Source organism: Ischnura elegans, chromosome 8, assembly GCF_921293095.1.
Source record: "Ischnura elegans chromosome 8, ioIscEleg1.1, whole genome shotgun sequence".
Classification (NCBI taxonomy): Eukaryota; Metazoa; Arthropoda; class Insecta; order Odonata; family Coenagrionidae; genus Ischnura; species Ischnura elegans.
In genome coordinates, this window is record NC_060253.1 from 113050421 (window position 1) to 113067863 (window position 17443).

General features: G+C 37.6%; 1 protein-coding gene across 8 annotated transcripts in view; it reads left to right on the plus strand.

Moving 5' to 3' along the window:
• LOC124164372 (basement membrane-specific heparan sulfate proteoglycan core protein-like) overlaps positions 1-17443 on the plus strand; it is a 1400348-nt gene that overhangs the window by 1358845 nt on the left and 24060 nt on the right. For all 8 annotated transcript variants that reach the window (XM_046541669.1, XM_046541671.1, XM_046541670.1 and 5 more), the window contains 5 exons: positions 486-654; positions 4436-4581; positions 10690-10958; positions 13864-14150; positions 15039-15178. In XM_046541669.1, the coding sequence (XP_046397625.1) occupies positions 486-654; positions 4436-4581; positions 10690-10958; positions 13864-14150; positions 15039-15178 (1011 nt within the window). The remainder of the gene's footprint in view (positions 1-485; positions 655-4435; positions 4582-10689; positions 10959-13863; positions 14151-15038; positions 15179-17443) is intronic.

The window sequence follows — 17443 nt, forward strand, 5'->3', positions numbered from 1 at the left end:
GTATGTAATTTGACACACATTTATTGCCCAGCTGACTCGTTGCATATGGTCAGTCATGCATCATACACACATAAGTGTACTAGGCTCATAATGAGGTGAATTAGTGTAAGATTATGATTCATTTAATTTTCCTAAGCTCTTTAAAAACACTTTTGTATACACATGGTAAAGTTAATATTGAGCATGCTACTAAACATGACGAGTCGTTCCCATTACCTTCTTTTGAATTACAAATGCATCTCTTTATCAGAAGGTAGATCTTCAGATAACTTTCCCATTGAAAATTTTGGAGTTGAACTAGCCTTAATAAAACTTTTGTAATGTTTATTTCCTGATTTTTAGCATGGCATGAAATTGTGAACTTTATATTATTGCATTCATTGTTATTGCTTCAAGATATTTCATTTAAGCTCAGAATTGGGATTCAAGGTTTATCCATGTCTTTCCTTTGCCATCGTACATATTTAATGAATTGTTATTCTCAGGTGCATGCCACAATGGAGGAACTTGCATGAATGGAGATGGAGGACTCAAGTGTTTGTGTCCGATGGGCAAGAAAGGACAGCGCTGTGAGGAAGACGTGGCCATCCAAACGCCCTCATTTCCATCAGATGGAGGCTATGTGGCATATCCAACACCAAAGGCTTTGAAGAGGTAATTCACCTGCAGCTTCTGTTATATTCATTAAGAGACTCTGAAGGAGATGATCAGGTTTATTCAACTCAAGTGACCATAAAAGTTTCGGAAGTTTAACGACTTTTTGTGTTGCACATCTTATTCTTGAACCTGAAGTTTGCATTTATTTTATCGTAATTGCAAGAAAATATGTTTTAAAGTTTATGTCTTGATTTTTTTAAACAACTGAAAAAATAACTTTTATGTGAAAGTTACCTTTTTAACAAATATCGGGTTGGATTGTGTTAATATAATATTATTCAACTCCTTCGAATACAGTGGAACCCCGATTTATCGTTCCCGCATTCATCGTTTTCCCGCATTCATCGTTCGCCGCTCCTGGTCCCAAATTAAGTTCCATAAAGACAATGTATTTTTTTCCTGCATCTATCGTTCCCCGAAGTATCATTTTCCCACATTGATTGTTCGAAGATCGCGGTCCCGTCGTATAATTTTCCCGCATCCATCGTTTGACAAAAATATGACAAAGTGTTTACAACGTGTTGTTTATGGCTAAAAACGACAGACGCAAAGTTTGAATCTTCCCCAGGAGATTGAAATACGATAGGGAGAAGCTGAGCGCCGTGGGATAGTTACGTTATCGCATTTCCCAAGATCCGGTATCCCCCTCCATTCAGCACTTGCCTCTCCCCATCTGAAGCTTTCCTCTTCTCCAAAATAAAAAAAGGTCCCAGCTCGAGCAGGGATCGTATTACAAAGACCTTAGCTTCGAAAGAAAATATCAAGTTACTCGAGAACAAAAAAAAACTTTTTCACGCTTCCCCCTTTCTCGACCGCTGACTCGCTTCAAAGATCCCCACCTCTGGAGGTCAACTGCTGCATGAATCACCGATTAGCCCGAAAGGTGTGTAAAAATGAATTTCGGCAATTGGTATTATATTTTTATTAGATTGAGATATTAGTGATGTGCACGTAATTCAAAAAAGAATGATACCAAACACGACATATTTCTAACGTTATTTAACTATTTTAAGCAAGGAAATAGTTGGAATAATACGATAGTGATTTCTGGCGAATATCGATATCCTTGCAGCTGATAGTGAGCTTCACGGCAGTTGATGCGGATTTTTTTCGAAAACAGGGCGTCTGGTTACAATTTACGAGTTATGCTACAAGTCTCACTTGTCTGAGGTGCTAACGAAGCGATGTCTTCTCAGGATATTTTGTTTCTCCCTACTAGCAATCTGAATTCATCTGCTCATCTAGAGCTACGCTACTTATTGTTAGAAATGAGTGGGTAAGTTGCCTTCTCTGTAGGATAAAAAATTTGCGCAGTCTTATGGTCATGCTTCACCCTCTGCAGTAAGCTCTGCTTACGCCGAACGCGATAACATTAGTGCCGAATTTTACCTCGTACAAGTGGTTCCGTACTTTCCAGGGTGGGTTGACTTAAAACCGGCGAGTGTTTTCCGTGTGGGTTCTATAGAGTCCGGTTTCATTTTTATTAGTTTTATTCTTATTCGTCTTCGGACCATGGCCCTTTCGAAGATACGAGTGAGAACTTTAAAAGATAGACTGAAAATAATTGAAGACGAAGAAAATAATCCGGGCTAGAAATGCTTGAATATTACAACACGCCTCGGTATGTCCGCTAGTACATGACGGCAGGGGTGGGGGTAGAGCGAGATCCCTGGTGAAAACAAGAAGTGGGATGAAGCCGAGGATCAGGTGGGCGTGCCGCTTACAATTAACGCCACATTGCCTCAATCATATTAAAAATTTAATTGCAAGAAAGGAACATTTCAAATAATAAACTATTTTTGGCCTTCTTGATCCATCCTATAACCAATCACTGCGACGGCGAAATCGGTTGTTTGAGGCATAACACGCACATTTCTCTCATACATAAGTGTACTTGAAATGGCATTTGATGCATACGAATTTTTAAATTGGACAGAAATGCATAATAGCAGTGAAAATTCCAAGTGGAGAGAAACATTTTTTAGCAAGGCGGCGTGTTCCTTCAGGATATTTGAAAGAGATATAATCCGAATCAACAATATGACCTAAGTGTTTCGATAAAGGAATAATATTCCTGTTATCAGCTAAAATCTTTTTTGAATCCATTAATGAATGTCATAATTCGCAAAAATCCAGCGTTTCCTGGGACATAGGAAACCCGGACAAACTTTCCCACATTGATCGTTTTCCCGCATTCATCGTTTTTTTCATCCATTCCCCTGAAAAACGATAAATCAAGGTTCCACTGTATAAAGAGCACTCGGTTTTGCGAGTAATTTCTGAGGGATTATGAGCACTGGTAAAACTGGGCTTCTACTGTACATTATTTAATTGAAAGCATACAATGTAGTAAGAGGAATTATTTGCAAGGAATGAGAATAGCCCTGATTGCCTGTTTTCGTAATTTAAAAACTAAATGAGATTGACTCGAGCCACCTCAGAAAATAATTCCATATGATAGACGTTACTGAAAATTTGCATTGTTTAGGCAATTTCGAATACCGTTACTTGTTTTTAGATATCTGGATTGTAAAGTTCATAGGAAATTGATGTGGGAAAAATTTGTTATCTGTATTTTTAATTTATAAATGGTAATATGTTTGTAAAATTGATAGCTTTGTTAAGAACTTGATGTGGGGGTGATGTGTATCTATTTACAGAAGTAAATAATATGGTAGTTGGTTGCTATACATCTCAGGTAATATGGCAATTGGTAACTGTTTTGGATGGGTTGTTGATTTTATTGTTATGCCAACAGCGCTGTAGTTGGGCATGTATGGTGTACCCCCTAAAATACAAACTCGTTCTAAGCATACCGGTTAAACTACCTTTTTAAATCTGTAAAAAATAGCCCTACTGTATATTGTCAAATGGATTTCAGAAAGAAAAATGGGAAATGGTTATTTACTGGTTCAGAGTTATCTCGTGGCATAACGTGGAACTAATGTAAGAGTTAGAGTTTGACATTTCAATTGTGCCTGCATGTATAATGCATGTTCAGCTGTTGGCAAATTTTTGTGAGTACCGCCTAAATTTTTTTCCCAACTACAGCACTGTATGCCAAGGAGGCTGACTGGTGAGCTATAATTAATGTGCATATATACAGTGATGGAGTTGTCTCCATTGCAGTAACTTCAGTATTACTTGATTTACAGCAATATCTTAATTGGAAAGAGTTTTATTTAGCTTCGAGATAAGGGTTTCAGTTTGCATAAAGCATTTCATTGTTGATTTAATGTTTACCCCCAGAAAATCGAGGTTTTCAACAAATGTTCAATCATTTCTGCATAATTTCCGCGATTTAGAATGTTTGGAATGTTATTGGGGTTTACCTGTGTATTATCTTTCTATTATGTGTTCCTATCCCTTTCTTCCTTACCTCGAAATTCATTTGAATGTTTACGCTTAAGGCATCATGTGAATGAATGAAGTAATCATTCACTAATAGATGTATATTTTTGACTGTACTATTATTAATTGTCTCCTTTTTCTGCCATTATCTGCCATGTGGTTTTTGTAGTATTTTTTGTACAAGCAAGAAGTTTATCATTTGAGCTTAACTTTGCTCTTTCCACCATTTCTTTAAAATATTTACAAATGTTTTTATACGTGGTCTTATGTGTATCACTGTCTGTATTTTTGGCTGGAAGGTATAGCTCCCTTTGTTAGGAATTGTTTGGAATTCTGTGCACAGGTTACATTTTGTATGTAATCTTCCAATGAAGGACTCATTTTGCTAACGCATGTTTGACATTTCCTTTGCTCCTTTGCCTCACAGGCTGAAGCTGAACGTGCAAGTCAAGCCGCGCCAGTTGAGCGATGGGCTGCTGCTGTACTGCGCACAGTCTGAGGATGGAGTTGGTGATTTCACATCACTCACTTTGAACAATGGGCGTGTGGAGTTCCGATATGATGTGGGATCAGGTATGTTACTTGTTAATGGTAATAATTTATTATGTCTAATGATCTTGCAACAGAAAGTTTAACGCACATCACAAAAAAACAGGTTAACCAATAATTGTATGTTTACTATTCTAAGTAATGAGAAATTAATGATTCGTTGGAGCAAACAAATAGATATCGATTGACAGAAAAATAATTCTTTTCCTGAAAGATAATTTTTAGAGATGGGTCGGTCCTTTTTGGAAGGTCGGAAGTGCCTTTCCCTGTTGCTCGCCTTTTATCAAATATCATCCACATCCACTAGAGTACTTCTTGCTACGTCTACATTTTGCCTGCTCTTGAAAATGCTGCCCTTTAGGCGGGGATCAAGTTGGGTAGCTGATGCATAAATACTATTTTCCTCCATATTTTTGCACCGTTTTATGTGAGAAAAGGCTAAATCTTTCTTCATGTCAACAAGCCCTGTCGAAGAGGGTGGGAGTCCCTTCAGCTGTTCTAATGTACTGTTAAGAATTGGGAGCACCTCTAAAATGTTAACGGATGGCGAGCTCACAGCAAGTGCAGGATGCTCGAAAATATTCAAAATTTCTACTACACCATCAAGTAGGTCCCATTGGTCGCACTTCAGTTCCATTCTCAAATGAGTGAGTCTCCAAAGCTGCTAGAGCCACAGTCTGTCGTTGCTCTTTCAACCGAGCCATCACGTGCAGCATCGATTTCCAGCCTGTCGGCTCATCTTGCACTAGTCTGTGTGACTTAATACGCACTGTTTGTTGAGCTTATTTCAGCGTTTCTGTTGCATGAGTAGTGTGTTTGCAATGCCCAACTAACCGACAACAAACACCTGCCATCGTCGACACTTCACTACAATTTAGAAGCCCATCTTGGACAATTAACTGCAATGTAAGGGCTAAACAAGGCACATGAGGATATCGTGAATTTTTCAAAGCAGCTGTAATATTTGTTGCACTGTCTCTCGCAACAGTGAACTTTTTGTCAACTAGGTCCCAATGTGACAGTTCATGTTGCATGAAATTACAGAGCCAGAATGGCTTATCTCCTAAAACCTAAAACTAAAAAAGCTACTTTGAGGCACACGTGCCTTTTATGAAAATCCGATAAATCAAAGAGCACTGTTAAGCTCATTTCGTCAGCATTAGCGGTAGATGTCCATAAATCTGTAGAGATAGATGCATACTCCGCACCAGCAGTCACAACGGAATGCACGTATCCTGGTACGTAGCAGGTACCCCACTACAGTGGATGTATGCTCCCTCGAGGGGATTACGTACTTTGGTTCCAATTGTAACATAAGGGCCTTAAACCCCAGGTTTTCCACTATTTGAAATAGTTGGCAGTCAATGCATATCATTTCGGAAATCAACCTTGTTATTTCTTCTTGTCTCTTGTCCCCTGATTTGAACTTGCCCTTTTTATCCATGAAATTGGGCGAGGATAGCTGTCTTAAAGGAAGATGTTTTTTTTTTTTTTTTTTTTTCACTGACAGAGATGCTGTTTCACATGCTGATGATGATGACAAAGAGAACGTAGACTGGGTAGATGACATGAATTCAAAATTGCTATCATTGTCAATCTCAAGGGACCTATTGTCACTCAGCTTAATTATGTCATCTTTGTGCCTTTTCAAATGGTTTTTCACACCTGAAGTTGTATGTGATGCACCACCTGATATCTTCCCACTGCAAAAATAGCACACTGCATATCTATCATCTAGTTTGCAAATGTGAAAATGATGCCTTACTTTACCCGTCATTGTATGCAATTACGTCTCCTCAATTCTGACACAACTGTCACCCACAAATACATGGACACAACTTGTGCGTATGCAGCACAGTAATTCTTATGTTTTTTTATTATATGGGCATTGAAGGTTTTATTATTAGTAAGCGTTTCTTAATTTATTGCAAGCCTTAAATTAAATAATGAATCCACAACTACTTTACAATTTGGGTATGTATAACGTAAACTTCATCATGCAATGGGGAGTCATAAAAAGGAAATATTGGCGACTCAAATCACCACTAGCGGCGCTAGCGTCGGTGACGTAATTTTCCAAGATGGCGGACACACTGGTGATAAATTATGTTGCTAGATTAGATCGCAACGAGCTTTATATGGCTATTTTGCTCCATCTTCTGCTATATTTATCCTTAATATCTATCGATTTATTAAGTATCGTATTTGCACGTAACAGTACAGAGGATTTTCCGTATGTAGTGCTCTTTTTCATTCAATATATATATCGTTTTTTGAACCGCTCTCCATTACATTGGTGCAGATTTATCTATTCCGCTGGTTCATTATTAACTTCATTTTAGAGCTTTATCGTAATTTTCAACTTGTAAAGCGTCATGGAAAACACTAACAAGGCGATGGTCCCACCGAGGAAAACGACGATGAGGAGAAATTAAGTGTTTCTCAATGTTATTCGGTGGTCTTATCGAACCCTGAAATAGGAACTCCGTTCCCATACATTCCCTTCAGATTTCTTTTTTGAAACAGGTTTCTCCATAAAACTTCCTCTTATTATACCCATAGTTTAAGTGTGCTATTAATGTCGTCACTTATTTTTACTACAATGGCTTTGTAATTATGAAACTGCATGCTAACTAAACATTACTTCATAAACATTTTATCATTGCTCTCTCTAACAAATCACTTGTGTTACGATTGGGCCCATGATTGAACTGTGATTTAAATGTCCTCACTTTTGTTGACTTAAATGGCTTTGTTTTTATGAACCTGCTTTCTATCTGAACCTTATTTCATAAACATTTTTCATTTCTCATCCTAAGAAATCACTAGAGTGACGACTAGGCCCATGATTGAACTTGATATTAATGTCCTCTCTGTTGTTGACTTCAATGGCCTTGTATTTATGAACCTGCATAACAACTGAACCTTACTTCATAAACATTTTGTCATTGCTCTTCCTAAGAAATCTCTTGTTTGATGATTAGGCCTATGATTGAACTGTGATTTTAATTTCCTCGCTGTTGTTGACTTCAATGGATTTGTATTTGTGAACCTGCATACCAACTGAACCTTACTTCATAAACATTTTATCATTGCTCCTCCTAAGAAATCACTTGTTTGATGATTATGCCCATGATTGAACTATGATTTTAATTCCCTCACAGTTGTTGACTTCAATGGCCTTGTATTTATGAACCTGCATGCCAACTGACCCTTACTTCATAAACATTTTATCATTGCTCCTCCTAAGAAATCACTTGTTTGATGATTATGCCCATGATAATGAAAAGTACATTGGAGTGGAGTGGTAAAAAAGTAGGTGTTAAGGTAAGTACTTGTAAACAAAGTGTTGCAGTATGGATAAGAATTTAGTCCAAATTAGCAATTGCAACTGTATCGTAGATGAAAAGAAAAACTTTTTTGTATTCTTTTAATATTAGAATAAGTTGTGTTCACACAGTTGATCCTGAGTCAATCTAGTTTATTGTCTACATGTTGCACCTTAACTTTATTTAATATATCCACTCCACCATCACTTTATAAGAGTCCAGTCACACCAAGTGATAGTCATCGAGGGGTATTTGTAAATTAAACTCAATAATGCTGGCCTTGTTGTGGTGGGGCAAAGGCCTCGCTTTGCAAGCTGAAGGTCACGGGTTCACGAACTGCCTGAGATGGTTATCCTCTCCAGTGCATGGGTAGTTGTTATTGTACATAATTAATTTCTAAAATACTCAATGTCCAAATAGGCTTTTTAGGGGTGCCATTAAGTTTTATAATTAGGAATGTATTATCAGTACAGTTGGGGTTTGTTGCATTCTAATTTACCAATTTCAGTACATCATTTTAAAAGAGGGCTTTTCCTCTGTGAAGCAGTTGTAGGAATTAGGGATAAGGATTGCCCACCAATAATCAGAAAAATTCTGTGCTTCTCAGAACCCTCTCTAACAGTAAACTCTCTATAAATATTTTATTGCCATCCCCACTTGAAACTTGTATTCACCACCAATGATAGGAAGCATCAAGTCAAAATTGCTTAGTCAACATTTGAGAGTAAAATCGTTTAGGTTGAGTCTATTTTGAGTACTTTTTTAAGGGAAAGGGGTCAGTGAGTAGGAAGTAAGAAATAATTTAGCGGGCTGGAATAGTTACTCACAAGTACAGGAACTGCATGATACCATTAGGTCGGGTCTGTTCTTAAACATGCCAACTGGATGTTCATTTATTAATTACTGGAGAAAAACCAAAAAATCTCTAAGTGGAGAGGTAAAATAAGCTATAAGTGGAGGGAGTGATGAAGGAGAAGGTGCAATTGGGAGAAATGATTGCATTGGCTTATTCAGTCACCATATCTACAGAACAACTATCAGAGCTATATGAGTACCTATTGATACTGAGAAGCTTCTTCTAGGCAATAGGAGCATATATAAGAAGCATAGTGAACCAAATGGTACATGACGTATGGTTACAATAAGATACATTATTATCATCAAAGGTGGTGGTTTATTATTTTGCTCACATAGTAGGGAGAGTAACAAATGGAAAATATTTCAACTAAGTACTTATATAAATGATTTCTACTTCAAATATAATATACTCTGAGGAGCTCCAAAGAATATGATATGAATGCCCTAAAGGAGAGTCAACTATAGTTGATAGTAATATACTATAGTAATATCACTTGGTTATTCTGTGGGAAGCTACTTCTGCAGAACTGGGATTAAAATGGAAGAAAGTTTGCATCAGTTAGAAATGGTGTTTTTTTCAATCAATTAGCCGTAAAAATGTGATTCCCATGCACAATCTTTTTGATATTTCGATTGTTAAGTTTATTTATTTAAATGTTGTTGTCATCTGTATGTATCATACTCCAGATGGAGATATTAACCTTAATGTAGATAATTTAATGATCCTGCTTGATTAAGTGCTGAAAACTATAAGGAATCTTTGATTTTATGAGGTGAAGTTAACACTGAGTTTGCGACGGCTCACTGCACCATGTCTCCAATTAGGATATCAAAATACAATGAACGTGTTTTGGATCGCGATCCTCTCTCTTCACCTTAGCGCCAACAGGAACTATACCTACGTCTAGTGTTGACGACACATTCTCCCTAAATAATATTTCTTGAAGAAGAATTTCCACCAAAAAACGCGTCCATGACGCCGAGAGACAATCACCTTGCCGATCATTTTCCTCTTGAATGAAATATAGGATTCATATGAAATGTACGGCGACAGTAAAATAAAGAAGGTGGAATGAAAGGAATTAAACTATAAATACTTGAGACTTATTAAGAGGTTATTGCAGTTAATTTCCGAGAAGAAATAATGGAAATGACTGCAAGCGAAGTTCGAAGACGTGAGAGGCTGAACCTTGAGAACAGAAAATTCAGTTACCTACGTTGTAGTTAAGAGTTACATAGAATATACAGTTTTGGAGGTATCACAGAAATGCAAGATAAGCGAAAGATCTATTAAAGAGGGATGATTGTCAGGAAAGAATCCATCAGGGATTACTATAAGGCACTACGCAGCCTATATTCGGCATATGAATTACACGTAAAGAGTCCACTCTCACTGCTATCATGAACATGCATGTTCATGACCGCTATCACCACCGCGCTGCTTACATTTTTCGCCGGTAGTTGGCGTCTTCCGGGCTGGAATCGCGAATACATTCTTCTTTGTGATGTTCTCGTGCATTCATCAGCATCATTCATGTTTTCATGCTTCATTTCAATGAGAAGTTGTAGTAAAAATATTAGTTATAGAATTAAACCTTCAAAGGAAATCTACAAACCTTTAGGTGACACCCAACTGTTATCAATGAACTTGGAAATGGATTGTCATTGGAATGAGAATCACGAACGATCTGTGCTGTGTATTCGAAATTCAAATACATAATTGATAACTTTGTGTCATTGAGCATTTGAAAAGTGTAAAAAGCTCATTATTTGAGGTATTCGATGATTAGACTATTTGAACGTCCCATTCCTTCTCTACTTATTTTATCTTCCTTTCTCGTGCAATAAAAGTTGAATATTATAATTGCATAACCCTATTTTTATGCTTTTTTGATAAAATTTCTCTCACTTATGGACAAATGGAAATTGGATTAATTTCTGATAGGTACTGCAATATTGAGAAGCAACAAGGCATTGGAGTTGGATCGGTGGGTTACCATTGTTGCTGGTCGTGATGGTCGTGAAGGATTCCTGTCGGTGGATGGAGAGGAGACAGTTTCTGGAAAGTCGCCTGGCTCAACAAGAGGTCTCAACCTCAAAACGCCTTTGTACATTGGTGGCTACAACCGGGAGAAAGTGCAGATAGCCTCTGGAGTTGGACTTGCTGCCGACCGTCATGGCCATATTCCTACCTTTGTCGGCTGTGTCTTGGAGGTAAATTTGATGTCTAGAGACTGCTACATGATCTAAATACCTCCCCGACAACTCCCAACCCTTGCTCATCAGTCATTTATGGGTGAGAGAGTCACAAATGGAAAAATTTAATATTTTTTGGTCAGTCCCAACAGATTTCATTGAGTTATTGAATATTAGGACAAAAGTTTAGTGCATTTTGACGTATCAGCCACTGCTGAGCCTGAAAATGCCATATTTGAGTGTGCGTCGGCGAAGAAAATATTGGAACGCCCATGCAGCGTGGTGGGTAAAGGTGCAACCGCCCAATTTTGTCCCCTCCCCACTCGCCTGTCCCCCCTCCCATGCCCCAAACGAACCAAAATTCATCCTGCGTGTGTTTCTGGGAGAGCGATTGCCTTTGATTCAATAAATTTGTTGACAGTGAATGCAAAACAGAAAGCATTGTGAGGAAAATTTTCCCTTTTTTGGCATCTCATTAACGTTAAAGAAATCGGCATTACAAACTTTTAGAGAGGTGATGAAATATTTTTTTATTGTTCGCAATACTTTTAGTTCTGAAAACACAGGCAAGGAGCATACAATCGAAAGAAGTTTTACCTTATTTCCCTCACCAGTAGTTTTTCCGCTTAAGAAGTTCTCCAATCTCAATCCCCTGAAAAATTTCTGGTTAGGTTCCATCTGTATTTGAAAATTATTTAGCAGAATCGTTTGGGTATGGGTCTTGGGTGAGGGTGTCTGCCATGGTATTATTTTTAAGGACCAGCATTACTTTATAACTTGTATGCTATTTCCTCTTCATGTGGTCATGTGCAAGCTGAAGTTTGATAGAATGTGTAGAAGATTTATTGAACCTCATTTAGAATTAACTTGGAGTTGTTATTAAATTTCTCTTATCTTTAGAAGATGCTAACAACATTATCATGGATTGACACCTATTTCTTTGGTCACTGATTTCTACCCAACTAGCAATATTTACCTAAAACTGGTTATATTTAGGACTAGATATTGCTTTGAAAAGAAAGCAATTCTCCTGGAAAACTTGGAATTTGCAGGTAATTTTTCAACTGCTACGCAATGAACACCCTGGTTTGAAATGTGCATGCATTGGCAATCCATCAGTGCATTCCCTCAGACTTGTGCCTTGCATCGAGACCTTTCAGCACTTTCAGGAAAAGTCGAATCCAGCCCAGATGACAGGATTATGGGGATTGTGGGATTGGATCCAAATGTCAGTGAAAATAACATTTCACCAGATAGTGAAATCGAACCCAAATTCACTGCAAAAGAAATTGGATCTGGATGTGGAATTAGACGTTAATGCCATATTGGAATGAGCAACGTAGAGAGAAAGTAAAAAGATGTGTTTCTCTCCTAGCCAATCAAACGACATGCACTGTGCAAATGCACAGCAAGAGCTCTCTTTGCCCACATCACAGGTTGCACTTTAAAGAGTGTCTATTTTCTGTCATCTGCTATGAAGATCCCTTGACACTGATAGATTGCTCTCAAAATTTTTTGTAATTGGCCAATTTTATGTAAGATGGTAGTTTTTAACTGCAATCACAATGCAGTGGAATCTCCTCATTACCAAGTGAACTGGACCGAAAAACCAGAGGCTCATAATAATGAAGTTCGCATAAACGTTTGCTATCATTGAAAGAAGAAAAAAAAAATACTTACTTGGTCAAAATTTCTTGTCTCTTCAATCTCCCACACTTATAATCTTCAAAGTTAAGTGTATTATATATGCAATTAGATTATGCGCAAGTCCTCGATATACGAATAAGATGCGTTCCGAGACAATGCTCGTAAATTGATAAACCTGTGCAAGGCATCAGGAAGGGTGTTTATCTTGCATAATGCAACACTACATCACAATCGTGCATTAACTCACGATTGTGACGAACTGATCTAGCTTACAACGTAGCCATAGCCAAAAAATTGCTGTCCGCAGGAAGAAAGAATGGGGGGAATGCTAAACAGTTCCTGACTTCACACCGGATTAAATGATACTTTGTTCAGATTGTGGCCAAAGGGGGAGTTCCTTTCTCTACGCCAGGTCATGTCACATCAGCAAACTCTAAAAGCACCAAATTTGAAATTTTGGGCTCACTTGAATTTTTCGAATGTCTGTACCTCTGAAAGTTTGTAAATCCAATGTGCGTTGGAAGAGGATATACAGATAGTAATTTACAAGCGTTAATGAGTGGGTCACCATAATTCCACAGGAATGAAGCTTATTAGATGATGTTGCGTACATATTGAAGTATCTCCTACGGCAGAAAGATCCATAATTGACGCTCTTGGGCACAGTAGAAGAAGGGAACTTAAATGTAGATCAATGATGATAACATGGGGTAGTGTGTTTCCACCTAAATGCTGTTGCTTTTTCGTGGATCTTCGTAATAAAGTTCATTTTGTAACCACCAGGACTGGGATTGAGACTCGTGATTTTACAATAGCGAAAATTTTGTAATAGTGTTTCTTTTGCTATAGATTGGATAGGCCATTTCATCGGGACTAACGATTTGCCTCGTAATAGTGAGAACTTCGTGATAACGTTCGTATTAACGAGTCTACTGTTCCTTCCTATACCTAGTCAAATATGAGAAGCTATTCTGGTGAGCTAACAAGTACGATAATATTTACGATTTAACTCTGCACTCAAGATGATAAAAACATTACTTAAATTCTATGAACCCCCGAGATTTTAATAGCTTCATTTTTTAGCAGGCAATGAAAAATGCACTTGTATCTGAAAATATCCAATGACTTGACATCTGAAATCAAGGATGCGGTGTGCATCTGCGTCTGAAAAATATCCTGGATGTGTCCATCCTCACTCAATAACAGTCAAACACTGGTTCGTTTGCATTGTTTCTGAAGTTATTGATTGATTGGAGTTCATTTTTATCCCATTCAGGTCGAGGTGTCTGGTACATATTTAGACTTGATTCAGTCGGCGGTCGAATCAGCAAATGTTGTGGACTGCGCTGATGGTGGCCACGTTGGTGGAGGCTTGAGTGGCAGGATTGGTGGAGGGGAACACGGCGGACATTCGAGTTCTGCAGAGCATGAAAACGAAATCTTCCCTGCCACCAGAGTGAACAAGAACCCGTGCGAGAGTGCGCCATGTCACAACGACGCCCTCTGCCTGCCTGCAGCCCATGATCCCAACGATTACGAGTGTCACTGCTCAATCGGATTCCGGTAAGATTTCAATCCATGCCATTGTTGAACTCATGATGATTGTAGTCATGTGCTTGACGGACATTTATTAACTTTTTAGGTCATTGCAGGACTTAAAATGGAGAATATTTAATGTCATCTTAACACATTGATTGTGGAAATTGGATTTTTGTGGAGAGTCATCAGAATTTAATCAATATTTCTGTTGGAAACTGAGGATAAAAGTGTCTTCGATTGAAGTGGTTCATATATTGGGTTGTATTGGACTACATCAATTGATATGCAGAGTGTTTGATTTCTCATGACGCTTTTTTGAGTTCTAAAATTAAACTGAACTTGGCATACTCACAATCATTCCATTTGAAGGGTACTGTGAAATTCGTACCAATTTTGGTGTTGTATTTTATTATGAGTGTTGAAAAGAGGAATGAATGCAATATTTAGTTTTCATTTGATCCTCTTTTCATTAACAAACTAAAGATATCATACTCAGCACCACTGTACTCATATGACTGAATGAGTAAACTTTAAAATTTTCAGATATATTTCAGACTCATACAATGCATTTTAACACTTTTTTTAAACTCTCGTTATCTTGCCAAGGCATGATTATGACTCAAAGTGGTGAAACTCGTTTTGTATGTCTGAAATGAATCCGTAGAAAATACAAATTTGACTCATTCAGTCATGAATTTGCAGTATTTCTACTCTGTTACACCTGAAGCAATGAATTTTAGAATGATCTTTGCTCATTTCATAATGTACTGATGACAGTGCTGGCATAAACATAATATATTATGGTGTAAGCTTTACTCACTTATATTTCATTGCTTCGTTGAGTTTGTAGAGTTATGTTTGAAACTCAAGACATACCTTGTTTATCACCCTTTTCTTTCCTTTGATTTCCAGCGGGCGTAACTGTGAAACATCGGACAGTGTTTGTGATTCCCTGAGGCCTTGCCAGAATGGGGGCACTTGCGTATCGTCATCTCCAAGTGTGTACCACTGTGCGTGCTCATTGGGTTATGCGGGGAAGAACTGTGAGCAGAGTGAGTAATTATCCTTCCATGAATTCCTCCCTCATGTCATGACTCCCATGAGTAACTTTAGCTGAAAATACATCTTGGAGCACCAGCTAGATTCAAAATATGGGCTCATGATGGTGGAAAAATTCACTCTTAGTCAAGGCCTTAAATATTACATATTACTGTCATTTGCAGCCTTTGTGCAGATTTGAGGCTCTTCACCAATTTGGGGTTCACTTCTAAGCACACTTCTTTTATCATTCAGTAATCATCAAATCATGTAATTACATTTCACTGGCAAATTGATACAAAACTACAAGAAACTACAAGAGAGATAATCAAATCAAATACAAAATTGTGCAAAAGTTGTCAACAGACCTCAAAAATGGAGCATATAAATGTTATCATCATCATCATCATCCCAAGATTGGTTTGATGCAGCCCTCCTCTCAATCCTCCTAGATGTATCAGCTAATCTATTAGCAACATTATAAGTAATTCTACCGTCGTTGAATATAATCCTTCATCACCTACTCTGGGGGTCCTACTCAAGGCCTACATCTGTCGTTCATCTCTTTAACCTATCTTTCAGAGGTAATTTTTATTATTTTACTGTGTCTCATGATGTGACCAAATAAGTCATACCCTTTTTTAACACTAGGAGGACGGGAGTTCCGCGCTACCTAGAAGGTCATTTGACCCCTAAAATGTATTTTGGAATAAAACGCCTCGTTTTTATCCAATATTCAGTTTAATGGTATTAATTGTTGAATCATTTCATTAAAAACACTATTTAACATTATTAAATATTATTTCCATTGTCAAAAGTTTATAACAATTATTTTAAAAAATCATTAATTAAACCGTATTTAGTAGTCGATTGAAATTTAATCATTAACATACATGCTCTCAAAACAAAATATGTGTTTTATATTTAAACAATTAGGATACTGGTTTGCAAAATTTGCATTCAAATTTTTAATTATTATTACTTAGTTGTAAATCTCGGACAGTATTTTTTCAGTGCTGTTTCCACAAAATATTTTTTGCACTGAATGCGTAAATTGGACGATTTATTCATCTACATCTAAGTCTACACACTACCCCGCAAGCCACCTAAAAGGCGTGTGGCAGAGGATGTTACAACACCATCCATTTGCACATGAAAAGGAATTTTGAAAATGGAAAGAAAATTGAGGCAATTCGGTGATATTTTTGGCAACATTCTCTTTTTTGTGCCCGTGGAGATATGGCTGTTGGATTTGGAGAAGTGTAAATAAAATTATACATGCTTTCCATCATATCTACGCCCGCTTTTTGTTCCCGAGTAAAAGTACATTATTGTTCTAGTTTGCCTGATTCTACGTAAGAGTATGGCCTAAGGTATTTTTGAACACTCGCGTTGAATGCATTACATGGATATTCATACGTCACGTCTGTTTTTTCAGTTCGTCCCAGCAAGTGAAGTTTTCCATTTTTTTTCCTAATTTTCTGCTAGATGGATGGTAGGAAAATAATTGCTACAAGTTACATTTATTCCTGAATTCTTGTATGTCACGGTCACTTTAGTAACTATTTATTTCCCCAACGCTTGATTTCATGGCCAATCTTCATCTTTTCCACAATATAGAAATTCATTTAGGCTGTTTTTCATTTCACATCTGTCAAAACCCAGTACTCAATTCCAAATTTGTCTGGTTTATTTGGAATCTACCTCATAAAAGGGCAGCTGCATTTCATTGGATAGAGCTGTGCATTTGCTGTTACGCCAAAGTCGCCATCGGATTCACAATCTTGGACTTCGTCGCTTCCATCTCACGCAGATGATGATGGATTGGTCAGAATGTCCTTGAGTTGATGTTTCCGATTCACTTCCAGACTGATCTTCTATATTTCCTAAAGCTATTTGAATGGCGACGGTTCTCTTCTCTTGATATATTTATCGACTTCTTACTTTCTTCCTCAACTCGCTACTGATATGCATGCGAAAATATCTACAAACGAAAGCGCAATTTGGAAGAATCTTCTCCAGTTGCATTGGAGGTATAAAGAGCTGGAGATCATTAGAAATTCATACAAAAGGACAAAAATTTCTAAAGTAAAGCTAATTGCTGTTTGAAAGGCAGGGACTCAACCGCCAACTGTATCCTGATTCGTATCTTCAGTAATGCTTCTTATCCGTCCTGCGTGCGGATTCCTAGGGTAGGATATACAGTCGAATTTTACAGTCCACCCAATCCTCCGCTTTCTTAAAAGGAGACAGGAGAGACAGGATTTTTTCCCATGGCA